The 26,836-nt window shown below is 34.5% G+C and overlaps 1 protein-coding gene across 3 annotated transcripts in view; it reads right to left on the bottom strand.

Annotated features, from left to right (window-relative positions):
- Positions 1 to 26,836, bottom strand: part of CNBD1 (cyclic nucleotide binding domain containing 1) — a 310,066-nt gene that overhangs the window by 44,358 nt on the left and 238,872 nt on the right. For all 3 annotated transcript variants that reach the window (XM_058528986.1, XM_058528988.1, XM_058528987.1), the window contains exon 8: positions 2,799 to 2,866. In XM_058528986.1, the coding sequence (XP_058384969.1) occupies positions 2,799 to 2,866 (68 nt within the window). The remainder of the gene's footprint in view (positions 1 to 2,798; positions 2,867 to 26,836) is intronic.

Genomic DNA, 26,836 nt, shown 5'->3' with positions numbered 1-26,836 from the left:
ACAACCATAATGAATGGCTGTGTTTCTACCTCCTAGAGTCTTTGAAAGTCCTTTGTTTTTATTTCCAAAATTTTCTCCTTCACGTCTCAGGTGGTCACATCAGCTCTACGTAGGACAACCACCAGACCAGAATTAAATCAGTGGGCAATTCCATTGCCCAGGGCAAGTTCTGGAGGCCAATTTCTTCTTGTTCTCCAGCACATATAACCTCAGGTAGCTGAGCCGCATGTTAGAAATCTGTGGATGGGCCACTTTTAACTGACAACTGAACTTTCAAGTCAGCTATTCATTTTTATTTACTGAGGGTAGACATTATTACCTCTAATCTTATTCCTCCTGAATCAGCTTTACTAAGAGACAGATACTAGGTGAAAACTTTGGTTTTTAATGAATTCAAAGTCTTTCCAGGAAGGCTAATTGATAAATTGCTCTTGAAGTGACTATCTCCTAGTAGCTCCAATGTTTTCTCCATATCATCTTATCAGAAGGCTTATGACAAAGTCTCTTGAGTTTTAAAATATATGTAGAAGTCTTTTATTACCTGTCTTTTTGACTTATGATCAGAATCCTGTCATCTAAATCCCAGCTACTTTCCACTTTATAATATACTGCCACCAAAATAGAGACATAGCCACCTTATGTAATTCCTGGCACTGGACTTGCAAATGATTTTGCAATCTCTTTCATTTCTCTATTTTATACCTGCTACTCCTGAGCATTTCAGTGGCATGTTCTAAACACAAATCAAAATATTTTTCTCATGTCACTGGCATTACTCTCCTCATACATTACTCTACTTTCTCGTAGCTTTTGACCTCAACAAATCATTCTCATACTTGCTTGATGACCAAATCACCCAATAGATTACTGTCTCCAGGGCATTCTACCTCTACAGGTGACCTCTGCCATAGACATCTTAGTAAATCCTGGAAAAGTTTTAATATCTTAAGAAATTGGTTAACTGTTGTGGCTCAATTACATATCCATTACTAGCCTAAAACTTCAGAATGATATTTCTTAATTCTTTCACTCAAATATATGGAATGGTTGATGTATTTAGCACCTTATTTGAATCTTTTAGTATTAAACTATACACCTTGCAAATGTTCATCTCATAACGTCCATCTTCTATGAAGCCGTATGCCAGCAACCATCACAATCTGTTTCATTTGGCAACCATAGTGAGGAAACACTCTTGTCTCCCTTTCATCATGATGATTTAATCCAAAATACCACTGAGAGCTGCACCTTAATGACAAATCCCAGGTGAGTTCTCAAAATATAACCCAGATGTTGTTCCCTTTGGAGGACTTCTATTCTCACCACACTGTAGTCTTAAAAGAGGACTCAACATGTGTTCAAATTCAACTGTAAGAAAATATGGAAAGCATCAGAGTGGGTCATGTGGATTTCACTAAGGATTTTGTGGGGAAACAGAGGGGAGGGCCAGCACTAAGCACCAAACTATAAACAAGTTAGTCTTTAAGAATTCCCTTTAGAGATTTCTGGTCCTCAAAGACCATATTTAGTTAAATTGCCAATTCATTTCCTTTTCCCTTTGATTTCTCTACTATTCTCTCATATCACACATCATAGTCTTCCACCTTTTACAAACATCCAGATATGTGGACTTTAGTTCTGCCTTCCTTTCATGTAGAGCAATACCATCAGGCCATCTGGCCTTCTCCAGACCTCTCTGAAATGTTATTGATTTAAACGTTTTCCATATTCCTCATTATATCATAAACTAGTTCAAGGTTTTCTTCACATTTCTTGCATAAGTTATTAAATATTCTAGCACGAACTAACTAAATGTTCTAACATGGTCTCACTCATAATGGTCCTCTGTGCATTCTATAGCATACTGTAAATATGAGTTTTAAAGAGATTGGAATAAGGTGTATTTATTGCAACTAAAAGTAATATTTTATCCATATAAAAAGGACATGCTAAAACCAAAAATATAATGACCCACAGCTTTTGAAATACCTGTTTAAATGTTTGTACTGCTCTTAAAAATGTGTAACAATTTCGTTATTTTATTGCGGCAAAAACACAACATGAGATTTACCTTCTTAACAGATTTTTAAGTACAATGCCCTATTGCTATCTATAGGCACAATGTTGTACAGTAGATCTCTAGAATGTATTCATTTTGCATAACTGAAATTTTATACACAGTGATTAGCAACTCTCCACTTCCCTTTCTCCCCAACCCCTGGAAACCACAATTCTATTCTTTGCTTCCATGAGTCTAGTTTAAATACCTCATACAAGTGGAATCATGCAGTATTTGTTTTTCTATGGCTGGCATATTTCATTTAGCACAAGATCCTCAAGGTTCCTCCATGTTATCACACATTGCAAGCATGCAAAAGAATGAAATTGGACCCTTATCTTACACCATATACAAAAATCAACTCAAAATGGATTAAAGACTTAAACATAAAGATCTGAAACTTTAAAACTCCTAGAGGAAAACTCCTAGAAGAAAACTCCTGGTATGTAAGGCTCATTATATGCCATACTTTTGTTGAGACAGGCTGTGAAAGTTTTTGTAGTCTGTTATAAGTCTCCATGTTACCAAAAATATTACCATAAGTAACATTAAAACATATAAGTAGGTGGATGGATCATTGTGAGAACTTTTATAAATATCTTATTCCACTATTGTCTAGAGAGTGGATAATATTATAATCATTTTAGTAGCAAAGCTACTAAACTTTAAAACATAATAGACACTTGCATTAATCACCATGAATAGTGATATTTATTATAACTTAAAACATTTTACTTACATCTGTTAGATGGCCAAAAGTTGGTTGAGCTGTTTGGAGCATAAGTTGCTTGGTCACTGGGTCTAATTCTAGAGGAAGACCAAAGAAAATATTTATGATATCATCAAAAGTAACAAAAAATAAGCAAAGAGTTGATGTTGCTAGTCTTATCTTTATCATTATTTTGATATAGAAGACAAAACTGGATTCCCTAATAATAAAATTGACTCATTGTACTTCTTCCTAAACTCACAGTCGCAAACATCCAGATGATTACAGAGAATTTCAGCATAAATTATTTAATCTAATTCGCACAATGTCTAATTCATAACCAGAAATTGGAAATTGTTTAGCACTTAACAAGTGGCAGACATTGTAGGTTGCCTACCCCAAAGCCATTACCTTATTCCCTGCCAGAATAGCTTTCCATGACAAAGGCTAAAAATACTAGATATTTCTTTTTTTCAGTATCTAATGCTCCTCAGGCATAGGCATGTGACCAAACCTAAAGTAGTCATAATTTATCATCCAAATGGGGGCACATTTGAGAATAAAAGGGAAGTTTTCATAACTCTGCTTAGACAATAGAGCGCACGAGAAACTTTACCAATGGGATTTAAGAATAAGTGCTGGGGGGTTTTTGAGGAATCTAGATTCCAGGATTTAAAAACAATCTAGGATGGGCAACTGCCCTTTGTGTTTTGGACAAGGCTGTATTGGATTATAAAGCCTGCAGCAGCATTTTGGATGCATGAAAAGACCAGACTAAGGACTATAGCCAACACATTGAGGACAGCTGAGTGAAAGGACAGAAGGAACCAGAATCTTTGCTGACATCGCTGAATAGTTTGCTTCTTCTTACATAATAAATAACTTTAGCCTTTTAATTAGGTCTTTTTCGTTTTACTCCTGCCAAAAGCATTCTAAATAGTATATTCATAAATATTAATATGTAATAAAATTTAGGACCACGGTATTTCAGGCACAACCTATTCAATTTTTTGGACAAGCTGTTTTGATCATTTTTCCTCCTTAGGCTTATGTAATCTTTGTATTCTGGTTTTTCTTCAATATTGGAATATATGATGAATCCACTAATATTTTTAATGTAAAGGCTCAGTTTCAAAGCACACTGTATGATATCAGTAAACCTATTAACCAATCTTATAGTCTACTGAAAAATCAGTATTAATAACAAATATCATGATGTAACTTAACATGTTGAAAGCTAACAAAATAGTTGCTCTAAATAACAGAATTTAAAAAGCAGTGGAGGAGTTTATAACTCAAACTCATTTGATTTTAATGATCACAGCACATTCAAGCCAGCTAAGGCAAAAAAGATGTATGCCTAAAAAGGACATACAAAACAGTACAGCAGACTCTAACGACATGGCATAATGAGAAATAAATATGAGATCAGGAATATCAGGAAAAAATGGTGCTAGCTTTGTACATTGGGAACTCTACAATTCCTCTCATTCACCCACATCTGCATCCCCTTACATTTCCGCTCACTGCCTCCACTGTCTCTTTTTGTATGGTACCTAATGTGGGAGCCACCCAACCAAGTTCACATAATCTTATAATTCAGGAAAAGACCAGTTGGCCCCAGTATTCATGACAGAGTTTATTGATTGAGAAAAGATAATTGGTTTGTCCAAACCTACAAATTTGTTTACATTAGATTAAGAATATATCTCTGGTCCAATTAGAAGAGATGGATTAAGGAGCTCTCTCTTCTGGGTCTGTGAGTGGGACATGGAAATGAAATTGTCTGGTACAAGAAAGAAGTCAAGGAAACACAACTTTGACTGGGCATATTAAATGCTAGGCACCACTCAGTCAAGTTTCATGTTATCTCATGCAATCCTCACATAATTTCTACAAAATAGGTATTCTTGCAAAAATTATACAAATGAGAAATTGAACAAATAGCATTGCCAAGATTTTAGCTGAGGTTTATCTTAATAAAAAGGGAGAAAATGGATAAATACCTCATTGTAAGTCATAGATATGGTTTCTGCCATTTTTTTTCATTAACATAAGGCACAATGCAGAATTGTATGGATTTTTCCTTGATTTTATGGGTGTAAAAGTATAGGAACATCATTATTTTAATAGATGTTAGCATTCATATTCATGTTTTTTTTTTTTTTTTTTTTTTTTTTTTTTTGGTGAGGAGATCAGCCCTGAGCTAACATCCGCCAATCCTCCTCTTTTTTTGCTGAGGAAGACGGCCCTGGGCTAACATCGGTGCCTATCTTCCTCCACTTTATATGGGACGCCGCCACAGCATGGCTTACCAAGCAGTACTTCGGTGCGCGCCCGGGATCCGAACCAGCGAACCCCAGGCCGCCGCAGCGGAGCGCGCGCACTTAACCGCTTGCGCCACCGGGCCAGCCCCCATATTCATGTTTTTTTACACCAACCTCAGATTACCCAAATCATGATGTTGCATTTAATAATTTAGAATATCAGGCAATTTATATCAGAGGAAAGAATACATAGCTAAATTGGAATTAGGAAGCAGTTTGTGGTGTGCCTATAATATTACCATAACATTTAAATTGTGTTCGACTAGCAAAAAAATATAGTCTGGGAGTGAATGGTCATTCAGTAAGCAGATTTTATTCGAGACGGGGTTGCCTCTCTTCACCTCAAGTAACTGCTACAGACAGGAATTCAAAGTGGGAAGATATCATCTGTGAATTGTAGTCGACTCACATACATAAAACTTTTCATTCCTTTTCTAACAACGTTTTAACAAGCAAAGAAGCACACTTTTGCAAAGGTGGGTGCAGAAGTACCCTGAGATTCCATTTCAGTAATTATTCCATTCAGACAGCCATAAAAGAATTATTGTTTCCTTTTCTTTGTAGCTTCAGAGAGATCTCAGGAGGGGTAGCTGGAAAAGTAATGTCAGATTGATCTACGGGATGTGATTCAAAAGGTCCTGCTGTTAGCAGGTTTTCCTGAAGAAGAATGCCCTCAAGAGTTGACATATTTTATTATAGTGCTTACACAAAGCTCAGAGACCTCAATAATAGTTATAGAAATGGTACTGTATCTAACTTCATTGAACAAAAAAAATGAAAAACTAAAGGTTTCTGAAAAAATGATTATATGATGTTTTTCATTTATTCTGAAAATATGGTGAGATGTATTGATACATTTTGAATGTTAAATTAACCTTGTATTTATGGAATAAACCAAGCCTGGTATTGATAAATGGTCCTTTCTATATATTTTTGGATTCAGTATACTAACATATTGTTACCATTTTGCATATGTGTTTATAATTTGCATACGACTGGCCAGTAATTTTTTCCTGGTAATGGCCTTGTCAGGTTTAGTATAAAGGCTAATTAAAGAAGGTTAAGACGCTCTTCCCCCAATTCTTTAGAAGGGTTTATGTAGGATTAACATATGTCTTCCTGAAATGTTTAGTGGAATTCATGAATTGCCAAACCAAATGGGCCTTTGTGGGAAGATTTTAAATTATGAATTCAGTTTCTCTTATAGACATAAAATTATTTACATTTTCTATTTCTTTTTGTGAAGATTTTCTAAGCTTTTGGTTTTCTCAAAAGTTGTCTATTTTATCTAAATATTCAAATTTATTGATATACAGCAGTTCATAATAGTCTCATGGCTTTTCGATGTCGGTACCTATCGTGCTCTCGTCTTTTTCATATCAATATGATAACATACGTTTTTGCTTTCTCTCTGTCTCTTTTTTGTATAAATCTCTCTAGAGCTGTACCAATTTCATTATTTTGTTTCAGAGCCCTCTTGTGATTTTGCTGATCATATCCACTGTCAGATTGTTTTCCATACCTCGAATTCTGTTTTTCTTATTTTTCCTTTGAATTATTTTGTTTAAATTGTTATTCTTTTTCTAATACTATGAAGTAGGTGATGAGCTCTTTGATTTTATCCCTTCTGTTTTTCCATTTGTAGCTACTAAATTTTCCCCTAAGCATTATGACTTAAGTTACAATCAACAAGTTTTGATGTGTAATTAGTATTTTCAAAATGTTTTTCTATCTCTACTGTGATTCATTCTTAATCCATTGGTTTTTAGAAGCATTTTTCTTAATTTACAAACATAATGAAATTTTCTAGTTATCTGTTTTATTTCTGGATTAATAGTAGAACACATTCTGAATGATTATATCCTTTGAAATTTGATGAAATATGTCATAGTATGGCATAGGATCAATTTTTATAAATACATAACTTAACAATTAGTCCAAACGTTATACATTTTTTTATTGTGATAGAATTTTCATGTCATAAAATTAACCCCTTTTACCATTTTAAAAGTGTACAATTTGGTGTTTTTTGTATATTCACAAAATTGTACAACTGTCACTATTGTCTAATTCCAGAACATTTCATCCCTGAAAACAAATGCTATACCTATTTGCATTCAATCCCATTCTTACCTGCCCCTAGACCCTGACAGCACTAATCTATTTTCTATCTCTATGGATTTGTCTACTCTGAATATTTCACATAAATGGAATCATACAATATGTAGTTTTTTGTGTCTCACTTTTTTATGTAGTATACTGTTTTCAAGGTTCATCCATGTTGTAGCATAAATTGATACTTCAATACTTTTTATGGCTGAATAATAGTCCATTGTGTGGGTATACCATATTTTGTTTATTAATTAATCAGTTGATGTACATTTAGGTTGTTTCCACTTTGTGGCTATTATAAATAATGCTGCTATGAACATTCATGTAAAAGTCTTGGAGTGGATATGTGTTTTCAGTTCTCTTGTGTATATACCTAGAAGTGGAATTATTTGGGTCATATAAAAACTCAATGGTTTGCTTTTTGAGGACTGCCAAACTATTTTCCAAAAAGGCTGCACCATTTTATATTTCCATCAGCTATGTATAAGGGTTACAATCTGTTTACATTCTTGTCAGCACTTATTATTGTCTTTATTTTTGATTTTGCCATCCTAGTGGATGTGAAGTGGTATTACATTGTTTCAATTAGCATTTCTCCTAATTTGGAGAAATGTGTAGACAAATTACTTGCCCACTTTTTAATTGAGTTATTTTTAGTTATTTTGGTTGAATTGCAATAGTTCTGTATGTATTCTGGATACTAGACTTTAATCAAATACATGATTTTCAAATATTTTCTCCCATTTTCTGGTGGTCTTTTCACTTTCTTGATAGTGTCCTTTGAAGCACACAAAAGTTTTTAATTTTTATGAAGTCCAATTTATCTATTCTTTCTTTGGTTGCTTGTGCATTAGATGTCATGTCTGGGAACCATTGCCTAATGCCAGGTCATGAAGATTTACATCTATGTTTTCTTTTAAGAATTTTATAAATTTAGCTGTTATATTTCACTATTTGATGATTTTTGACCTGTTTTTTGCATCTGGAATGAGGTAGGGATTCAAATTCGTTCTTTTGTATGTTAACATCCAATTGTCCTAACACCATTTGTTAAAATTGCCTTGGTACTCTTGCTGAAAATCAACTGACCATAAATAAGTGGGTTTGTTTCTGGATTCTTAATTACATCCCATTGGTCTGTAGGTCTATCCTATGCTAGTATTACACAATTATGACTACTGTAGCTTTGTAATAAGTTTCGAAATCTAAAAGTGTGTGTTCTCCTACGTTTCTGCTCTTTTTCAAGATACTTTTGACTGTTCTAGTTTCCTTGTATTTCCATATTAATTTTAGGATCAGTTTGTCAATCTCTGCAAAGAAACAACAGCTGAGACTTTGATAGGAGTCACGTCAAATCTATAGATCAACTTAGGGAGTATTGCCGTTTTAACAATGCTAGAACTTCCAATCCATGTACACAAGATGTCTTTTCATTCATTTAGTCTTCTTTAACTTATTCCAATGATTTCTTGTAGTTTTCAGTGTACAAGTCAAGCTCTTTTTTTATTAAATTTATGCCTAAGTATTTTGTTCTTTTTGGTGCTATTATAAGTGGACTTATTTTCTTTATTTCATTTTAAGATTGTTCTTTGCTAGTGGATAGAAATACAATTGATTTTGTATATTGATCATGTATCTTGTTGAACTCATTTATTGACTCTGAAATTGTGGGGGAATTTCTAAGGATTTTCTATATACACAATTATGTCATCAGAAAAGAGTGAAACTATTAGTTATTCCATTCCCATAAGGATGTCTTCTTTTTTTCTTGTCTAATTTTTCAGGAGGTAATCCTTGTCAGACTGAGAAAATTCACTTCTTTTTCTACTTTGAGTGTTTTTTCATCACAGGAATCATGTAGTTTTTGTTCTTTATTTTTATCAATACAGTGTATCAACCAAATGTATTTGGTTATTACGTTGATGGATATTTGTATGTTGAAGAAAACCTGCATTCCTGGCATAAATTCTACTTGGTCATGGTGTATAATCCTTTTTATATAGTGCAAGATTCAGTTTGCTAGTATTTTGTTGAGGATTTTTGCATCTATATTCATGAAGATGTTAGCCTGTAGTTTTCTTATCTTGTGATATCTTTGTCTATTTTTGGTATCAGGGTAACACTTGCCTCATAGAATGAATTGGGAAATGTTCTCTTTTCTATTTCTTGATTAATCCATTGCTTGCCCCAACTGTTATCTGCCACCTTTAGCAGCTGCCAATTTAAACAATTGCCTCTTCTTGTTTTCAGCAAACACCCCTGGGGAAAGGCTTTGCAGTGGTGAATTGAGTCATGTCACATAAAAACAATTTTTTAAGTTAAGTCCTCCAGAGAACCACTGGACAGGTCAAAGAAGGACACTTCTCTAGGAATGAGGCTTTGCAGGGGTTCCAATCCTCTTCTAGACTCTCCAATGACTGCCGGGCTTCCAGTTTTCATCGTGATTGTGGGTTGTTGCTTTTCAAGACTATTGCATAGGAGGCATGGTGATAAGGCAAGTTAAAATGTGACAAAGCTCCCTGGTCTTAATGAGATTACTTACTTGTTACTTAGTGTATTAATTAAATAAATGTTCCCCAGATTCCTTCAAGTATTTGGTTAATTTTCAGTAAACTGAAAAAAAGTTAATTTTTACAATTTTTGCCTCTGTTCTCAATATTTTTGTAGAAGAGAATTTTTAGAGGTCCTTACTCTAGCTTTTTTGCTGATTTTTATCCTCTTACTCTATCACATATGGCAAGAGGTATATTATATCCCAGAATTGTGGATTTGTGGATTTCCTTTAGTGATTTTGTCAAATTTTGTTTTATTTGATTTGAAACTATATTGTTAATGACATAGAAATTTTTAACTGTTATATCATTCTGAGAACACTTATAATTAGAAAATGTTTCAACTTATCTCTAGTAAAGCTTTTCCCTTGAAACTTTTTTCTTTATATTTGTGGATGCACTTTTTTTGTTACTGTTCACATGATAACTATTTTTCTAACTTTTTCAACTTTCAATATTTCTGTATCATTTCCACCTCTTGCAAGCAGTATATAGTTGTACTTTGTTTTTCATTTCACTATTTGCTTTCTACTTATCCCCCTTAGTTTATATTTTTTTAATTTTCTCCATTTGTCTTATTCTAAATTTCTGTGTATTATTCCATTTTCTAGTGTATTAGTTTTATTAATTTTCTACTTATATATTTTCCTACTATTTTTAGAAATTTGTACCATGGAGATGAAAATATATATAATATTCTTGACATTATTCTGAATGACACTTGGTACTTTTATCCACTTCCCAGTCAATGCAAGAAACTTAGAATATTTTATGCCCAATTACCCATTTTTAAAACATATTTTATCCATCTTTTTATAGCTCTTTTAGCAGGAGGTTTATCTGAATAACCTAACCCTTCATAAAAGGAAACAGAAATCTCATTTCTTGATATTTGGACAGGAATCTAGAACGTGCATTACTGGTTGCCTTGAAGTGAAGTAGGGAGAAAGACAAGGAGAAACCTTAATCTTGATGTACTTAGACTCTGGGATGAGCTTCAGGAATTGTAACAACTAGCCTTCAATATTCCTTTGCTCAATACAGAGAGGAACAAGTAATGTTATAGTCACAGTGAGGCTCCAGGGGCTACCAGGAGGCCTACTTTTTCTCTGAGAGTGCTCCCTTGATAGACATACCTGCAATTTTACCACTGTATAAAATTTTAGAGCCTAAAACAGGACACTCTAAGAGAATCTGCAGAAACAACCTATGACCACAAGAGACCCTATGAGGCAATAGTTCTCAAAGTGTGCTCTTCAGACCAGCAGCATAAGTGCTACCTGGATCCTTGTTAGAATGACATACTTTTGGATGTCAACCCAGAATTACTGAATCAGAAACTCTGAATAGGTATGTCAGTAATTGATATGCTATTGGAGCTCCTTTAGTGATCCTGGAGAGAACCACCACTATACGAAAAGCTAAGGCCACATACTCCAAAGCAGGTGCAGCCTGTTGAAGTCAGTGTCCACATGGGAGACCACCTCCCTGGGCTCAGATCCTTGTGGTGTAGCAATGAATGCCAGTTGTTGGATGAAAAAACAAGATACAATGATATGCTGCCTACAAAAGACTCACTTTAGTCTTAAAGACACACATAGACTGAGAGCGAAGGGATGGAAAGACATTTCAAGCAAATGGGAACCAAAAAAAAAGCAGGGGTGGCCATACTTATATCAGACAAAATAGACTTTACAGAAAAATGGTAAAAAGAGACAAAGAAGATCATTATATAATGATACAGGGGTCAAACCATCAAGAAAATATAATAGTTGTAAATATTTATGCACCCAACATTGGAGTACCTAAACACATAAAGCAAAAACTAACAGAGCAAAAAGGAGAAATAAACAGCAACATGATAAGAGTTGGGGACTTTAATACCCCATTCTCTATAAGGGATAGATCATCCAGATAGAAAATTGACAAGGAAACAGCAGATTTGAACAACACTATTGACCAAATGGGCTTAACAGACGTATACAGAACACTCTATTCAACAACAGTAGAATACATATTCTTCTCAAGAGCACACGGAACATTTTCTAGGATAGACCATATGTTAGGCCACAAAACAAATCTTAGCAAATTCAGGAAGACTGAAATCATACCAAGTATCTTCTCTAACCACAATGGCATTAAACTAGAAATCAATAACAATAGAAAAACTGAGAAACTCACAAATTCATGGAAATTAAACAACACTCTCCTCAACAACCAATGGATCAAAGAAGAAATTAAAAGAGAAATAAAAAAGTTTCTTGAGAAAAAAGGAAATGGAAACCTACCAGAACTTATGGGATGTGGCAAAAGCAGTTCTAAAAGGGAAGTTCATAGAAATAAACACTTACATTATGAAGCAAGCAAGATCTCAAATAACTAACTCTACACCTTACGAAACTAGAAAAGAAGAACAAACTGAGACCAAAGTTAGTGGAAAGAAGGAAATAATGAGGATTAGAGAAGATATAAATGAAACAGAGAACAGGAAAACAATAGAAGAGATTAACCAAACTAAGAGTTGGTTCTTTGAAAATGATAAACAAAATTGACAAACCCTTAGCTAGACTAACCAAGGAAAAAAACAGAGAGGACCCAAATCAACGAAATTATAAATGAAAAAAGAGACATTACAACTGATACCAAAGAAATACAAAGGATCATAAAAGGCTACCAAGAACAGTTAGTGCCAACAAACTGAACAACCTAGAAGAAATGAAAAAAAAATTCTTAGAAACATACAACCTATCAAGATTGAATTAGGAAGAAATAGAAAATCTGAATAGACCAATTACTGGTATGGAGTAATCAAAATCTCCCAATGAAGAAAAGCCCAGGACCAGATGGCTTCACTGGTGAATTTAGCCAAACATTTGAAAAAGAATTAATACCAATCCTTCTCAAACTCTTCCAAAAAATTGAAAACGTGGGAACACTTCCAAACTCACTGTGTGAGGCCAGCACTATCCTGATACCAAAGTGAGATAGGGACACTACTGGAAAAGAAAACTACAGACCAATACCCTGATGAATATAGAAGCAAAAAATCTCAATGAAATACTAGCAAACAAAATTCAGCAACACATGAAAAGATCATTCACCATGATCAAATGAGATTTATCCCTAGAATTCAAGGATGTTTCATCATATGCAAAGTGATCAATGGGATACATCGTATTAAAAAAATGAAAGAAAAGAATCATATGATCATCCAAATAGATGCAGAAAAAGCATTTGATAAAATTCAACATCTGTTCATGATAAATACACTTAACAAATTAGGCACAGAGGAACATATCTCAACAGAATAAAGGCCATATATGACAAGCCCACAGCTAACATCATACTCAGTGATGAAAGGTTGAAAGATTTTCCTTTAAGATCGAAAACAAGACAAGGTTGCCTACTCTTACCACTCCTATTCAACACAGTACTGGAAGTCCTAGCAGAGCAATCAGGCAAGAAAAAGAAATAAAAGGCATCAGAATTAGAGAAGAATAAGCAAAATGGTCTTTATTTGCAGATGATATGATTTTATATACAGAAAAATCCTAAACTCCACAAAAAAACTGTTAGAACTAATCAATTAATTCAGTCAAGTGGCAGGATACAAAATTAACATACAAAAATCAGTAGCATTTCTATACACCAGCAACAAATTCTCTGGAAAAGATATGAAATCCATCCCATTTACAATAGCATCAAAAACAACATAATACTTAGCGGGGCCGGCTCCATGGCATAGTGGTTAATTTCGGCATGTTCTGCTTCAGCAGCCGGGGTTTGCAGGTTTGGATCCCAGGCACCGACTTACACCACTTGTCAGCCATGCTGTAGTGGTGACCCACATGTAAAGTGGAGAAAGATTGGAACAGGTGTTAGCTCAGGGGTAATCTTCCTCAATCAAAAAAAGAAGAAGACTGGCAACTGACATTAGCTCAGCGCTAATCTTCCTCAACAACAACAACAACAAAATCACAATAAAATATTTAGGAATAAATTTAACCAATGAAGTGAAAGATCTCTACTGTGAAAACTACAAAACACTGATGAAGGAAATTGAAGAAGGCACAAATAAATGGAAAGGTATCCTGTGTTCATGGATTGGAAGAATTAATATGGTAAAAATTTCAATACTACCAAAGGCCATCTACAGATTCAATGCAATCCCTATCAAGAGTCCAATGGCATTTTTTTTTTTACAGAAATAGAAAAAATATTCCTAAAATTTATATAGAACCACAAAAGACCTCAAATAGCCAAAGAAATTCTGAGAAAGAAAAACAAAGCAGGAAGCATCACACTTCCTGATTTCAAGCTATACTACAAAGATATAGTAATTAAAACAGTATGGTACTGGCATAAAAACAGACAAATAGACCAATGGAACAGAACTGAGAGCCCAGAAATAAACTCAAGTATATACAGTCAACTAATATTTGACAAGGGAGCCAAAAATACTCAATGGAGAAAAGTCAGTCTCCTTAATAAATGGTGCTGAGAAAATTAGATATTCATATGTAAAAGAATGAAACTTGATCTCTATATTATACCGCTCACAAAAATTAACTCAAAATGGACTAAAGACTTAAATGTAAGGCCTAAAAGCATGAAACTCCTAGAAAAAACAGGAAAAATCTCCTTGACATGGGTCTTGGCAATGATTTTTTGGAAATCACACCTAAAGCACAAGCAACTAAATCAAAAATAAACAAGTGAGGCCACATCCAACTAAAAAGCTTCTGCACCGCAAAAGAAGCCAGCAACAAAGTGAAAAGGCAGCCTACAGAATGGAAATAATATTTGCAAATGATATGTCTGATGGGGGTTAATACCCAAAATATATAAAGAACTCATACAACTCAATAGCAAAAACACCAAGTAATCCAATTAAAAAATAAGCAAAGGAGCCAAATAGACATTTTTCCAAAGAAGATATATGAATGGCCAACAGGTACATGAAAAGATGCTCAACATCACTTATCAACAGGGAAATGCAAATTAAAATCACAATGAGATAACTCAGGCATGTTAGAATGACCATTATCAAAAAGATAAGAGATCACAAATGTTGGTGTGGATGTAGAGAAAAGGGAACCCTTGTGCACTGTTGGTAAGATTATAAATTGGTGCAGCCACTAGGGAAAACAGTATGGAGATTCCTCAAAAAATTAAAAATAGAACTACCACATGATCCAGCAATTCCACTTCTGGGAATTATATCCAATGGAAACAAAAATACTAACTTGAAACGATATCTCCATCCTCATGTTCATAGGAGCATTATTTACAACAGCCAAGACAAGGAAACAACATAAGTGTCCATCAATGGGTGAATGGACAAAGAAGTTGTGATATATGTACGTGTATATGTATATGCATATATATAATGGAATATTGTTCAGCCATAAAAAAAATTAGAAAATCCTAGCATTTGCGACAACATAGATGGACCTCGAAGGCATTATGCTATCTGAAATAAGGCAGACAGAGACAATATTGTATGATTTCACTTATATGTGGAATCTAAACAAAAAACAAAACACTCATATGAAAAGAGATCAGATTTGTGGTTACCAGAAGGGGGAGTTGGGGGAAGGGGAATTAGAGAAAGATGGTCAAAAGGTACAAACTTCCAGTTATAAGATAAATAAGTATGAGGGACGTAATATAAAACATGATGACTGTAGTTAACACTGTTGTATGATACACAGGAGAGTTGTTAAGAGAGTAAATCCTAAGAGTTCTCATCACAGGAGAATTTTTTTTTCTTTTCTTTTTATTGTATCTACATGAGATGATGGATGTTAACTACATCTATTGTGGCAATCATTTCACAATACACGTAAATCAAACCATCATGTTCAATCTTTAAATCTTATACAACGATGTATATCAATTATTTCTCAATAAAACTGGAAAAAATGTAAAAAAAAAACCAACCCATGAATGTCGTTTTTCCAGTTTGCCTAAATGAACAAAATGACAGATAAGAGCATCTCAATTTAAACTGGAAAAACTCCTCAGGTTATTTAAATTTTTCCTGAACTTTTTAGTATTATAAATCTAAGATATTGAAGTCATCTCTGATTAGCAGGAAAGGGCAATCCAGCGAATTCGTGCCTAAAAAGCACTAATGAATGTTGAGGTAATCCCCATAAAAAGTTCATTCAGTTGCAAAAATAAAAGAAAAAAACTAATGTCAAATCTTTCTCCCATACAATCAAAACCATCTGTTTTTGAAAATTGCATATTGTTTTAACAATATTATTCAGGGTTCTATTCACTTTGTGGCCAGTAGTATTTATGGAAAAATTATGTTTTTAATGTCATTAACATAGAATTTATCACATTACTACTATGGTTTTTATAATGGAAAAATTCATCTAATTTACAGGGAATGTTTTAGTACACATAACTTGGTGGGAATTCAGAAAATAGCAATCATTATATTACAATTATTATAGAAATGGATGTAAAAAAATCTAAAATAAAAGAAAAACATATGCCTTATATCAGGAAAAGACTAAAAAACTGTCAATAAATGCCTATCCATAAAATTTCAGTAAATCTATGTGTGATAGGTGGCTTATTATTTACTGTGTGTTTACTAATATATTTCTACGGAACAGCTTATTTGGTTGGCTATGGATCAACAACTTTCGACAATAGCACCATGTTTGTGAGGATCTTACAGAATGAGTTTTTAAATATATGTGTGAATGAAATAAAGATATATTTAAATGATATAGCCAGCCTATTCCTGCCAATGAAATGTCCAATGAGGAAGGCACTCTCCTACACCACACCCCATAAAAGGGAAAAGAGTTGGTATTTTTAGTGAATCACAAGTTAAACATGGAGTTGCAAGGAATTCTCTTATTTATTCATTCAGTAAACATGTTTAGCTTCAATGATATGACAGGAATAAGGGCAGATAAAACATAGTCTCTGACCTTGGAAGGTATATATTCTAGTGGTGGAGATGGACAAGTAATTAAAATAAGATATGAAAAATTCTATAATAAATATTACGAGAGGGAATGGAAAGAGAAAAGCAGCCTGAAGTCCTTGGAAAGGATTCAGAGAGACATCTCAGTTAAATAGAATCTCAAGCATAAGTAGTCAGAATTCTGTTATTTTCTGTATTGGTCAGGTGTGCACTAAAAGTTCATGGTTGGTTTGGGGCCCTACATTTCAAAATGGGAATACATCAGGGAGGCAGTCAGCAAAGACAATGTCAATTAGAAACACTCCTTTATGATGAAAAGTGAAAATAATTGATGCTACTTAGAGAAGAAAGTTGTGACATCAAGCAAATGGAAAGTTATTGTTTCTTCAGATTCTTGTAGAACAGGCCATGACTAATCTATCAAAAATATGTTACATTTGAGACTTGGCTTTTGGTTATGGTGGACTAGCTTGTTTCAGACCAACTTTACTGAAAGAAGCAACCATAACAGCTGGGTAAAATGCATTAAATCTGCTTGGAGTCATCAGAAAGTTACCAAGACAACCAAGGTTTGAGGGGACAAAATCTCAGAGGAAAGGGAAAATGCTGAAATGAAATCGTTACTTGGTGTCATTTTTTTCTCTCTGGCATTTGCTGATTTCTAAGCAGGGTAGAGCCCAGAGGCTGAGAATCAAGCAGAGAGTGGTACCTAGAGGGGTGGGCAGTCTTGCAGAGCAGCGGGGGAGAAGATGGAGCTCAGGGCCCATTAAGAAGCCTGATTAATACACCAGGTCCTGGAAGGCTACCCTCATAGTATAACGGAAACCTAAAATAGACCAGCCCTCAAAATAACTGAAACCCAGCTTTAAATTTGCTCAGTTCCAATACTAGGTTCAGGAGATAAGTCTGAAATGTGCAAAAGTAAATCATCTCTAGAAGAAGACAACACTTCCAGAAATGGAAATTATCCCTATGATATTTTTACACTACGATTAAGACTCAACCATAAATTATCAGGCTAATAGAACACAAGATCAATTCACCAAAAAAAAGAAAGAAAAAAATAAAATGAAAAAATAGAAAGAGATTCAATGGTGATCCAGATGTTAATATATAATATAAAGACTTTGTGATAACTGATTCATAGGTTTAAGAAAATATATTTCAGAGTAGAGAATTTTAGTAGACAGCTTAATATCTGTTAATAAAAATCAAAAGGTAATTATAGAGCTAAAAATGAAATAACAAGTTAAGGACTCAACAGGTGGGATTAACAAGATTAGACACGAGGATTAATGAATTGGAGATAGCTCAGAAGAAAATGCTTAGCTTGAAGCATAGGAATAAAATAGGTTAGAAAACGCAGAGAAAAAATGTAAGAAAATGTCTAATATGTGTAGAATTATAGTCCCATGAAAAAGGAGTCAATGAAGTAAAAGCAATATCTGAAGAGGTAATTACTGAAAATGCAAACCTGATACAAAAAAAATAATTTAAAGTGCATTATAGAACTAAAGGAGAAAGGTAATACAATAAAGAAAAATATCTAGAAGACAATGCAGGAAGCTGTCTTCAAGAATATGGGGTAGATATGAATTTCCATGAAAGAACACAAAAGATGCTATCTATATGGGGGGAAATGATGAGTTGAACTGCATTAAAATTAAGAACTCCTTATCTAATAAAAACTTTAAGAGAAATTCATTGAAAGAAAACTCAAGCCAAGAAGTAGGAGAGAATACCTGTAATACTTACATCTGACTCATGTATTTAATTTATTGAAAAATCTACAAATCAATAAAACTGTAAGCCAGCCAATATTCAATTGAGCAAAAGGCTTGAATAGGCACTTATTCAAAGAGGACATCCAAGTAACAAATAGATGTATCTTAAGACTTCTTAATCTTTTTATTCTTCAAGGTAATGCAAATTGAAACTACATGAGACAGCATTATCTACCTATCCAAATTGCTGAAAAGAAAGACAGAAAATACCAAGAGTTCACAAGGATTGGAAGTAAAGAGATTCTTTTTTTTTTTTTTAATTTTTTGTTTATTGCAGTAACATAGGTTTATAACATTGTAAAAATTTCAGGTGTACATCATTATACTTCTATTTCTGCATAGATTACATCATGTTCACCACCAAAATACTAATTACAACCCATCACCACACACATGTACCGAATTATCCCTTTCACCATCCTCCCTCCCCCCTTCCCCTCTGGTAACCTTATAGACTGACGGATGGAGTGAAAATTTGTAAATATCAATTTGAAAAATCATTTCTCAGTATTTACCAGAGCTCAAAATATGTACAAACTATGACCTAGAAATTCCGTTCTGAGAAATAGGTCCATTCAAAATACGTACAATAAAAGGCATTTACTAGAATCCAAGAATGTTCATGGCAGTATTTTTTCATAATAGATCCAAATTAGAAACAATCCTAATATCCATCAATAATATAATTGATAAAAAAAGTATTCAGAGAAGAGGATATTATACAGCAATAAAAATAAAGAAAATACTGATATAAGCAAAAACATGGATGAATCTTGCAAACACGATATTGAGCAAAGGAGGTCATATACTAAGCTATACACTATGTTTCCTTACATAAAACTTAATTACCAGTGAGAATAGTGATTGACTTTGAAGATACAGATAGGCTTTGTAATAACCAGAAGAGCTCAAAAAAGAGCTTCTAGGGTGATTTAAAAGTCTGATTTATACCCTAGTTCTCAGTCTGGGGCTCTGGACCATGAGCAGCCATGAAGATATGACCAGCGGCATGTAAATCCATATGTAAACTAAATATTATCTTTAGTGAATGAATATGTTTCATTCACGTTTGCTACTTTTTAAATGCATTGAGAATTCATTTTGATTAATACAAAATCACTTAAGTTGTTATTGAATTCATAGTAGCTTTTTGCTATTAGGTATTCTGTCAATCAATATTTACCAATAATAATATCATACTATATGTGTTTATAGAATGTTTTCACATAAAAAAGTTCTCTATACATGAACAAAGATTGGAAGCAACAGCTTAGATGATGTACATGGAAACAGGTCATTAGAAAAATGGTCTTTATTAAGCAATAATAAACCATTAGTGAATTATTGCTAAATATACGCCATATACATTTGTGATATTATAACAAAATCAAAGGAAATGGTTGCATCCCAAACCTTACAATGTTTCTTTCAGGAGTATTATTGTAAGGAGCATTATATTCTTACCTGATCATCTCTTTGTAAATATTACTGATCACAACGATTCCTACTGTTTGCCCAGCACTTTTCATACACTATTTCTAATCTACAGAATGATATTTTGCAGTAAAATTATTGCCATATTATTGACAAAAAACCACGAGGGCTTATATAGATGAATCACTTGGCCTAAAAAATCACATAGCTTCCAAGTGTTTCAGATTGGGTTTGCACCCAGATCTCCCTCAGCCCAAAGCCGGCATTTATTTTGTTATAACCATCCCTTCTCCTCTTTGCAACAATCATTGAGTGTATTACGTTCTGCAAGTAGAATTGAAGACAGAATCATTTGTTTACTTTCTAAATGAATGAAAAATTTTTTATTTTTCTCTTAACCCAGTGTTGATATGTGTGATAGAAATTTTATGACTCGAAATTTCTTTCCTGAGTCTTCTCAGCTATAACTCAGGCTGGTTATGATCAAAGCAATTGCCAAAAGTGAGCAGGTAGAGCCGTAGACAAAGGCATGTGCAGAAACGAAGCAAAGACGCAGCTTAAAAATGTAGCTCCATCGCGTTTTAGGAAGTTCTTGAAAATACACTGAATCCTTCAGAAAAAGATTAAATAAGAAGGATGACCTATTAGCAGCCAACAAAGGATCTAGACAATCAAATGATAGGCAGTCACGACGTACTCTTACATTCTGGAAAGGGAACATTAGTGATTCTACCTTTGAACCAAGAATGTAGACAGGTAAACACAAAATTAAACGCAGACATACATACTACAGAGGGTACTACAGACACATTGTCTTCAAACAGGGCATAAATTAAATCAACAAAAAGAACCACACCTATAAGCAAGAAATTTGGAGATATTTTAAGGCCAGCATGAGTCATATTAATTGATTTCAAGGAATTTGCCTCAAAAAATAACTGATTCTTGCCAAATAATTTCAACACCATAAATCTCACTCAGTAAAGACTGGTGGAGATGGGACTCAGTATTAAATTTTGTCAAAAATAAGAAAAAAGGGCAGAATATTGGCACTTTAAGATCTGTTACAACTTCTTTCTTAAGTATCAAAGTGCACACTGAGGTAACACAGCAGTGATTTCAGAACCCTTGCAGATTGTTAGAGATCACAAAATCACCACTTCAAGACTGCACTGCACCGTCACCAAGCTGCCCCAACTTTTGAGTTCATCCCTCTTTCCTGGCCCTGCCCCTGCCCCTGCCCCTGCCCAGATTGGTCTCCTATACTTCTTGACGTGGAAACTTCCATCAGAGTGGCCTCCCTGCCCTGTTCTTCTTCCCTCTTGATCCAGTACCCTCTCTGATGCTGGCCTTTCATCAAATAGTCCTCTGCTGGATCCCTCACTGGAATGCTGGCAGCCCTCCTCTCCCTAACACGTCTTCAGTTTATCTGGACGTCTGAAGTATATACTGACAGAAACACCTTGTCAAAAAATCATGGTCATTTACTGTGGAAACAGTACTCGCTGTACTGTCAGTAAATCACATCAGGGGGTTGGGGGGGTAGTTTTCAGAATGACTGGGTCTGGTACCCTAATCACTATTGACCACAAACTTTTCCTTAGGTGAAATGCATTCAGGGATCCAAAAGAATTGTTAGAATACAAATCACATGTTCTGCAGATATTAGAAACACACCTTAAAATTGTGGTTATTTACTGGATTTACTCAGAAAACACCTGGTCTCTGGCTCTCAGTAGTAGTAGTACCACTAGCAGTAGGAGGAGGAGGAGGTGTGGGAAAGACAATAATAATAGTAGTGACAATAATAATAATAATAAAACACTTCCCTCACTCAGTGTCTACTTTGTATGAGGCACTATGCTAGGTAATTTACAGAGTATTTCATTTAATTATCACGACCATGAAAATACAGAACATTAAAGTCACATTTTATTTCAATGTAATTATCTTAAAAACCTCGCTAAGCTTCCAACGTATTTTTTTTCGTGTTTGTTTAGTTGGCTGGAAACCAAACCCAGAGATCACATTTATGTGCAGTTTTTGGATGTGGGGATTTCTGTCTCCTCACAGCAAGTCTTGTGCACTAACCACCCTCCAGTTCACAATTAATGGCTTCAAACCGAGACAAATCAAAACTGGAATATGATTCTGTCCTCTAGGCTACATTCCAGAGATTTCTTCAATGAGAAAGAATTATTCTTCAAGAATTATCTAGGGAACTTTTTAAAAAACAATACTCAAACCACTTTCTAAGAAAATTTAATTAAATAAGAATTCCAGGGGCCAGGAAAAAAGCATCATTATATTTTAAAAAATAATGTATGGCTGAAGTTGAAACCACTGGGTTAACCAGAGGTATTTGAAAGAAGCTTAACAGTTCGGATTTATCTTTTACCTAATCTTACCCTCCGAGAATTCTTTCTGCCTCAGTATATCAGACCTTAAATTTGGATAAAAGTATATTTTCTGTCAATGCAAAGAATCAAAATTATCAGTATTTCAGTCAATTTGGATAGCAACGACAGGGAGAAAAAGTATTTATTATAAAAACCATCTTTTCTTTATTCTTTGTGTCCAGAGAAGACTGAGTTTATCTCTTTCTTGAAAAGTCTTAATGACGGCCCACACACTGCAACATCCTGATATTCCCCTAACGTGTCCCGGAAAACTTTGCTCTTATTCCAGATCCATGATTGATTGTAATTTAACCAAATGTAGCAAAGAGCTTTTTTTCAATTTTCTACCCAGTAATTACAGGTCCTTCGGCAGATCAGTTCTACACATTAAGGTGAATCGCTGCCGGTAGCCCAGTCCTGGTACCAGATTCTCCAGCAGTATTCTCTGTTGTAAACCAGAGAGACTAAAGCTGGTTAACTTAAACAGAAAGGATTGCACTGGAAGGGTAACTGGCAGCTCACAAGATCCCTGGGCATACTGGAGAGTCACCCTTAGGCGGGAGCAGAGGGAGACAAGGCACAACCATGGTCTCGCCACAGAAAGGACTACATGAGGTGATGTTGCTGGTGCCATGACCTCTGATGACTAATCTGTGAAGTAGGCAACAGTGTTTTAGGGGCTTCAATTCTGTTTCACCCTTCCAACGGACCTGGTTATATCTTTCCTTTTATTCTTTCCTGACATTATTGTTTTTCTCAGAAAAATGTATCTGGAAAAGATCTGATGTAAATAATTTAATACCGGTGACAAACAGTTCTGGGTTACTCCAGTTCAGCTGAACCCATTAAAATATTGAAATATTTATTCACCCATTGAGTTAGAAAACCATTTTCAAAGCACCCTGAGTATCCTACCAGCACCTCAGCTGCTCCAGACCCAATGATCTCCTACTACTAAATACATGATGATTGCACGTCAGGGGTCTTTGAAGACCCTGCTCTGAGTGGAATTCTGAATGGATCAGGGTTGGCCTCTTCCAAGTGTTAGAAATTTTGAATAACACTCCTCCTCCCATTTGACTGAGCCTTTGCCCGGGGAGCTGTAGAGCGGTTTCATAATTACCCAAGAGAACTCAGAATGTAAGTGTGGGTCCTGGATTTGGAACCTAGCAGGCTCATTCCAGAGCCAGAGCTCTAAAACACAAAATCATAGGACTTTCCTTTAGATGAGTTTGTATCCCATTAAGTAAATTTCCTTCACAAAATTCACAGATTGAAGAGGTGGGAGGCACTGCAGAGAGCTGGAAAGGGAATCAGAAAGAGTGTTCAAGTGACCCTAAAACTGCATAGCGCCCAAGGCTGACTTGGCCTTACGACACCGACATCCCTAGTCCCAGCATCCTTAGGACCAGCACACAATTGGCAGCTGCTCTAAAATCCTTGCTTGTTAATTTCCATGATCTATATTTATATATAAAATAAACACCAATAATAATAAAAATAACCTATCTATTGAATCATCTCAGGTTAAACTAGTGAAGTAACTAAAATCGAGACATGAAATGAAAACAGAAACATACTTGTTCCATTATAATGAACAAATAAATGGAAATAATTTTATTTTAGTATCTTTAACCTCCAGGGGGAAAAAAATCTCCTTGATCTAGTTAAAGAATTATTCATTGAAGAACAACAATCCAACAAGTAGAGAAAATATCCCACTAAGAGAACAATTTTCTCCGCGTAGGAGAATAGGTGGATCTAAAAGTTACAGCAGTAAAATCTATAACTTTGTTTTAGATTTACTGCCTCTCTTGGTCCTGAAAAGAATATTAACAATAGAGTTAAAGCCCAATAAGTCATAGGAGAAACTTTAAGAAAGGCATATAGAAGCCTTTCAGCAAAATATGTTTACCTCTTAACGTACTGAGCATGGGTGACATGGTGAATTTAAACTTCTAAGACAGAGGAATTATACACAACCGTATAGACCTCCCTGAGATTTGGAGGGATGAAAAGTATGCTTGGAATACCATAAAAGAAAGATGGATCAGGTTTAAAGAAAAGATGGGTTATGTAAAGAGATCTATAGGTTTATGGAAATAGATGCAACTGAGAATAAAAATATGCTGAACAGCATTGGAAAAATTTGAGAAGGAACACCAGAATATACATTTAATGCATGTTTACATGAGTGAAAATACAACTCATATATGGAAAGAGTTTTTTACATTTCTGATACAGATCAACAAGCTGACCCACAAACAGGCTCACATAGAACTGGGGAATTTCTATTTTCTCTGGAGGTCTATTTTCTCTCAAAAAGAGTGCCCAGTATATGTCAACACACAGGGACAAAATGAGGTGGTTCCAGAAAGGGAAAAGCAGTTTAATTCCTAAAAAGTTTAACTAACAAAATCCACGCATAAATATTTAGATGTCCCTAGCAAAAAGATATATAAAAAGATATGAAAATATTTTAAATTTCTTAATATAACCAGGGAATATTTGCAGAAAGGTGTTTGCCCATAATACAGATATAATTCAGGCCATAATACAAAGATGCTGACATCTAAAATAAGAGGATATTCATGATTATAACTTAATCATCAATTTATGATGATAGGATAATTGAAGCCATGACGACAATTGCATCTACGTGGTTATTCTATGTTTCAATAAAAGGAAACTAATCTACGTGGAATTCTCAAGACTGTCAATCAAAATTAATGTCATTTCACTCTATCTCCAACACTAGCCAAGAAAGAGATAAGGCCTGTTGTCATAAACTTGTCTAGCAACTATACAGGTAAACTATGTTTTGTGGCAAAGTTATTTTTCACCCATATTTCCCAGCACTTAGGCAAAATAATGCTTGAATATCATATCTTTTGCTCTGATTTCACTCTTACAAAACAAATGATAATCTGGCTTTAGAAAAGTACTGCCTCATTGGGTGTCTGGACCAAGATGGCAGGTGAAGCAATACATATGACTAGGAATGTGGGTATATGGAACGAGTTACACAAATGTTTCTAGTCAGGGGATACAGTTTACTCCTCTGACTTGTATAAATATTATTAACATTACCTGCTCAATTCTAGGGTAAATAAACTTTGCATCTCTGAAAGAAATAAAGAACAAGAATAAAGATAAATAAGTAGATGAGGAAAAAAGTAAGGTGAGAGTGGCTCTGACAAGTATAAAGATATACTATAAAATAAGAGTAATTAAAACAGTATGACCTTTCAAATAATAAAGCAACAAATCAAATAATGGAATCCAAAAACAGGCCAAAAAATATATTTTTTAAAATTTGCATCTAAAACCAATGATAAATTAATGGACTATTAAATACACAATATTAGGAAAATTAGCTATATATGATTTTGGGGGGTAAGAAATGATCCCTGTATTACATGAAAAGAAATTCTAGATAATTTAAAGAATAGGTAAAAAAATAAAAACTATAGGACATTAGACACAAAAGCAAGAAGCCATAAAGTGGGTTGGAGGGGATAGTTCTCATTACAGTAAAAAAACAGGGTGGTTGAAACTATCAAAAACCTGACAATGGAAGGACTGGGGAAAATATTTCCAATATATGTAACAGAAAAACTTTTAGGGCTACTAGTATAAGGAAAACAAATGAATTGATAAAAAAGAGACAATTTAATGAAAATAGACAAAAGCTATAAATAGAAAGAGAAATGCACACATCAAACAAATATATAAAAGATGTTCTACAACATTAACCATTAAGGAAACGCAAACTAAAATGATATACAGTTGACTCTTGGTATTCACCATAATCATGTTCCCTAAAGTTGTCACAAATACTCAACCATTGCTTCTAGGGAAATACACAGGTTTCTGCGAATCTCTAGTCACATTTTCATCAACAAATCAATACAGAACCTCGCTTTATGGGTTTTCTATTCAAAGAAACCGTATTTAATAAATATTGTTGATTGACTCATTGACATTGAACTCACAGCCAATAGTGTATAACTCACTCCTGAAGGAAGCTCATCCAACACATGTGCCCTGAGGCGCATCACAGCCTGCTCACACGTAGAAACTCCAGGCAGCTCTTCCGCACTACCATTGGTGGTCATTTTAACAGCAAGATCACCAATAAGCACGAAGGCTGCAAAAATTACCCTTATTTACGGTGTGAGAGCTGAAATAAGAAGGCAGAGCAAAGCACATCCTCTTCCTCCTCAGCTGGAAAAGGGCGTGCTGAGCGACTCAAATTCTTCACCGCTCTGAACATGTCCGTGAATGATCCAGAAAGCACCAAGAGTATTAATTGTGGGGTTAAAAATCAATTTTAGTGAGCAGGCAAGCTCACAAATATGGAATCCAGGGATAATGAGAAGCATTTTAAACCATCTGATGAGCAAAGTCTGAAAAATTATATATCTAATGTTGGTGTGTGGAAACGGATTTGAATTCTCAGCTGGTAGAGTACAGTTTGGTAGTATTCTTTTGTACAAAATTTGGCA

The sequence above is a fragment of the Diceros bicornis genome, chromosome 33 (genome assembly GCF_020826845.1).
Source record: "Diceros bicornis minor isolate mBicDic1 chromosome 33, mDicBic1.mat.cur, whole genome shotgun sequence".
Lineage (NCBI taxonomy): Eukaryota > Metazoa > Chordata > Mammalia > Perissodactyla > Rhinocerotidae > Diceros > Diceros bicornis.
This window is presented reverse-complemented; position numbering and strand designations above follow the sequence as displayed.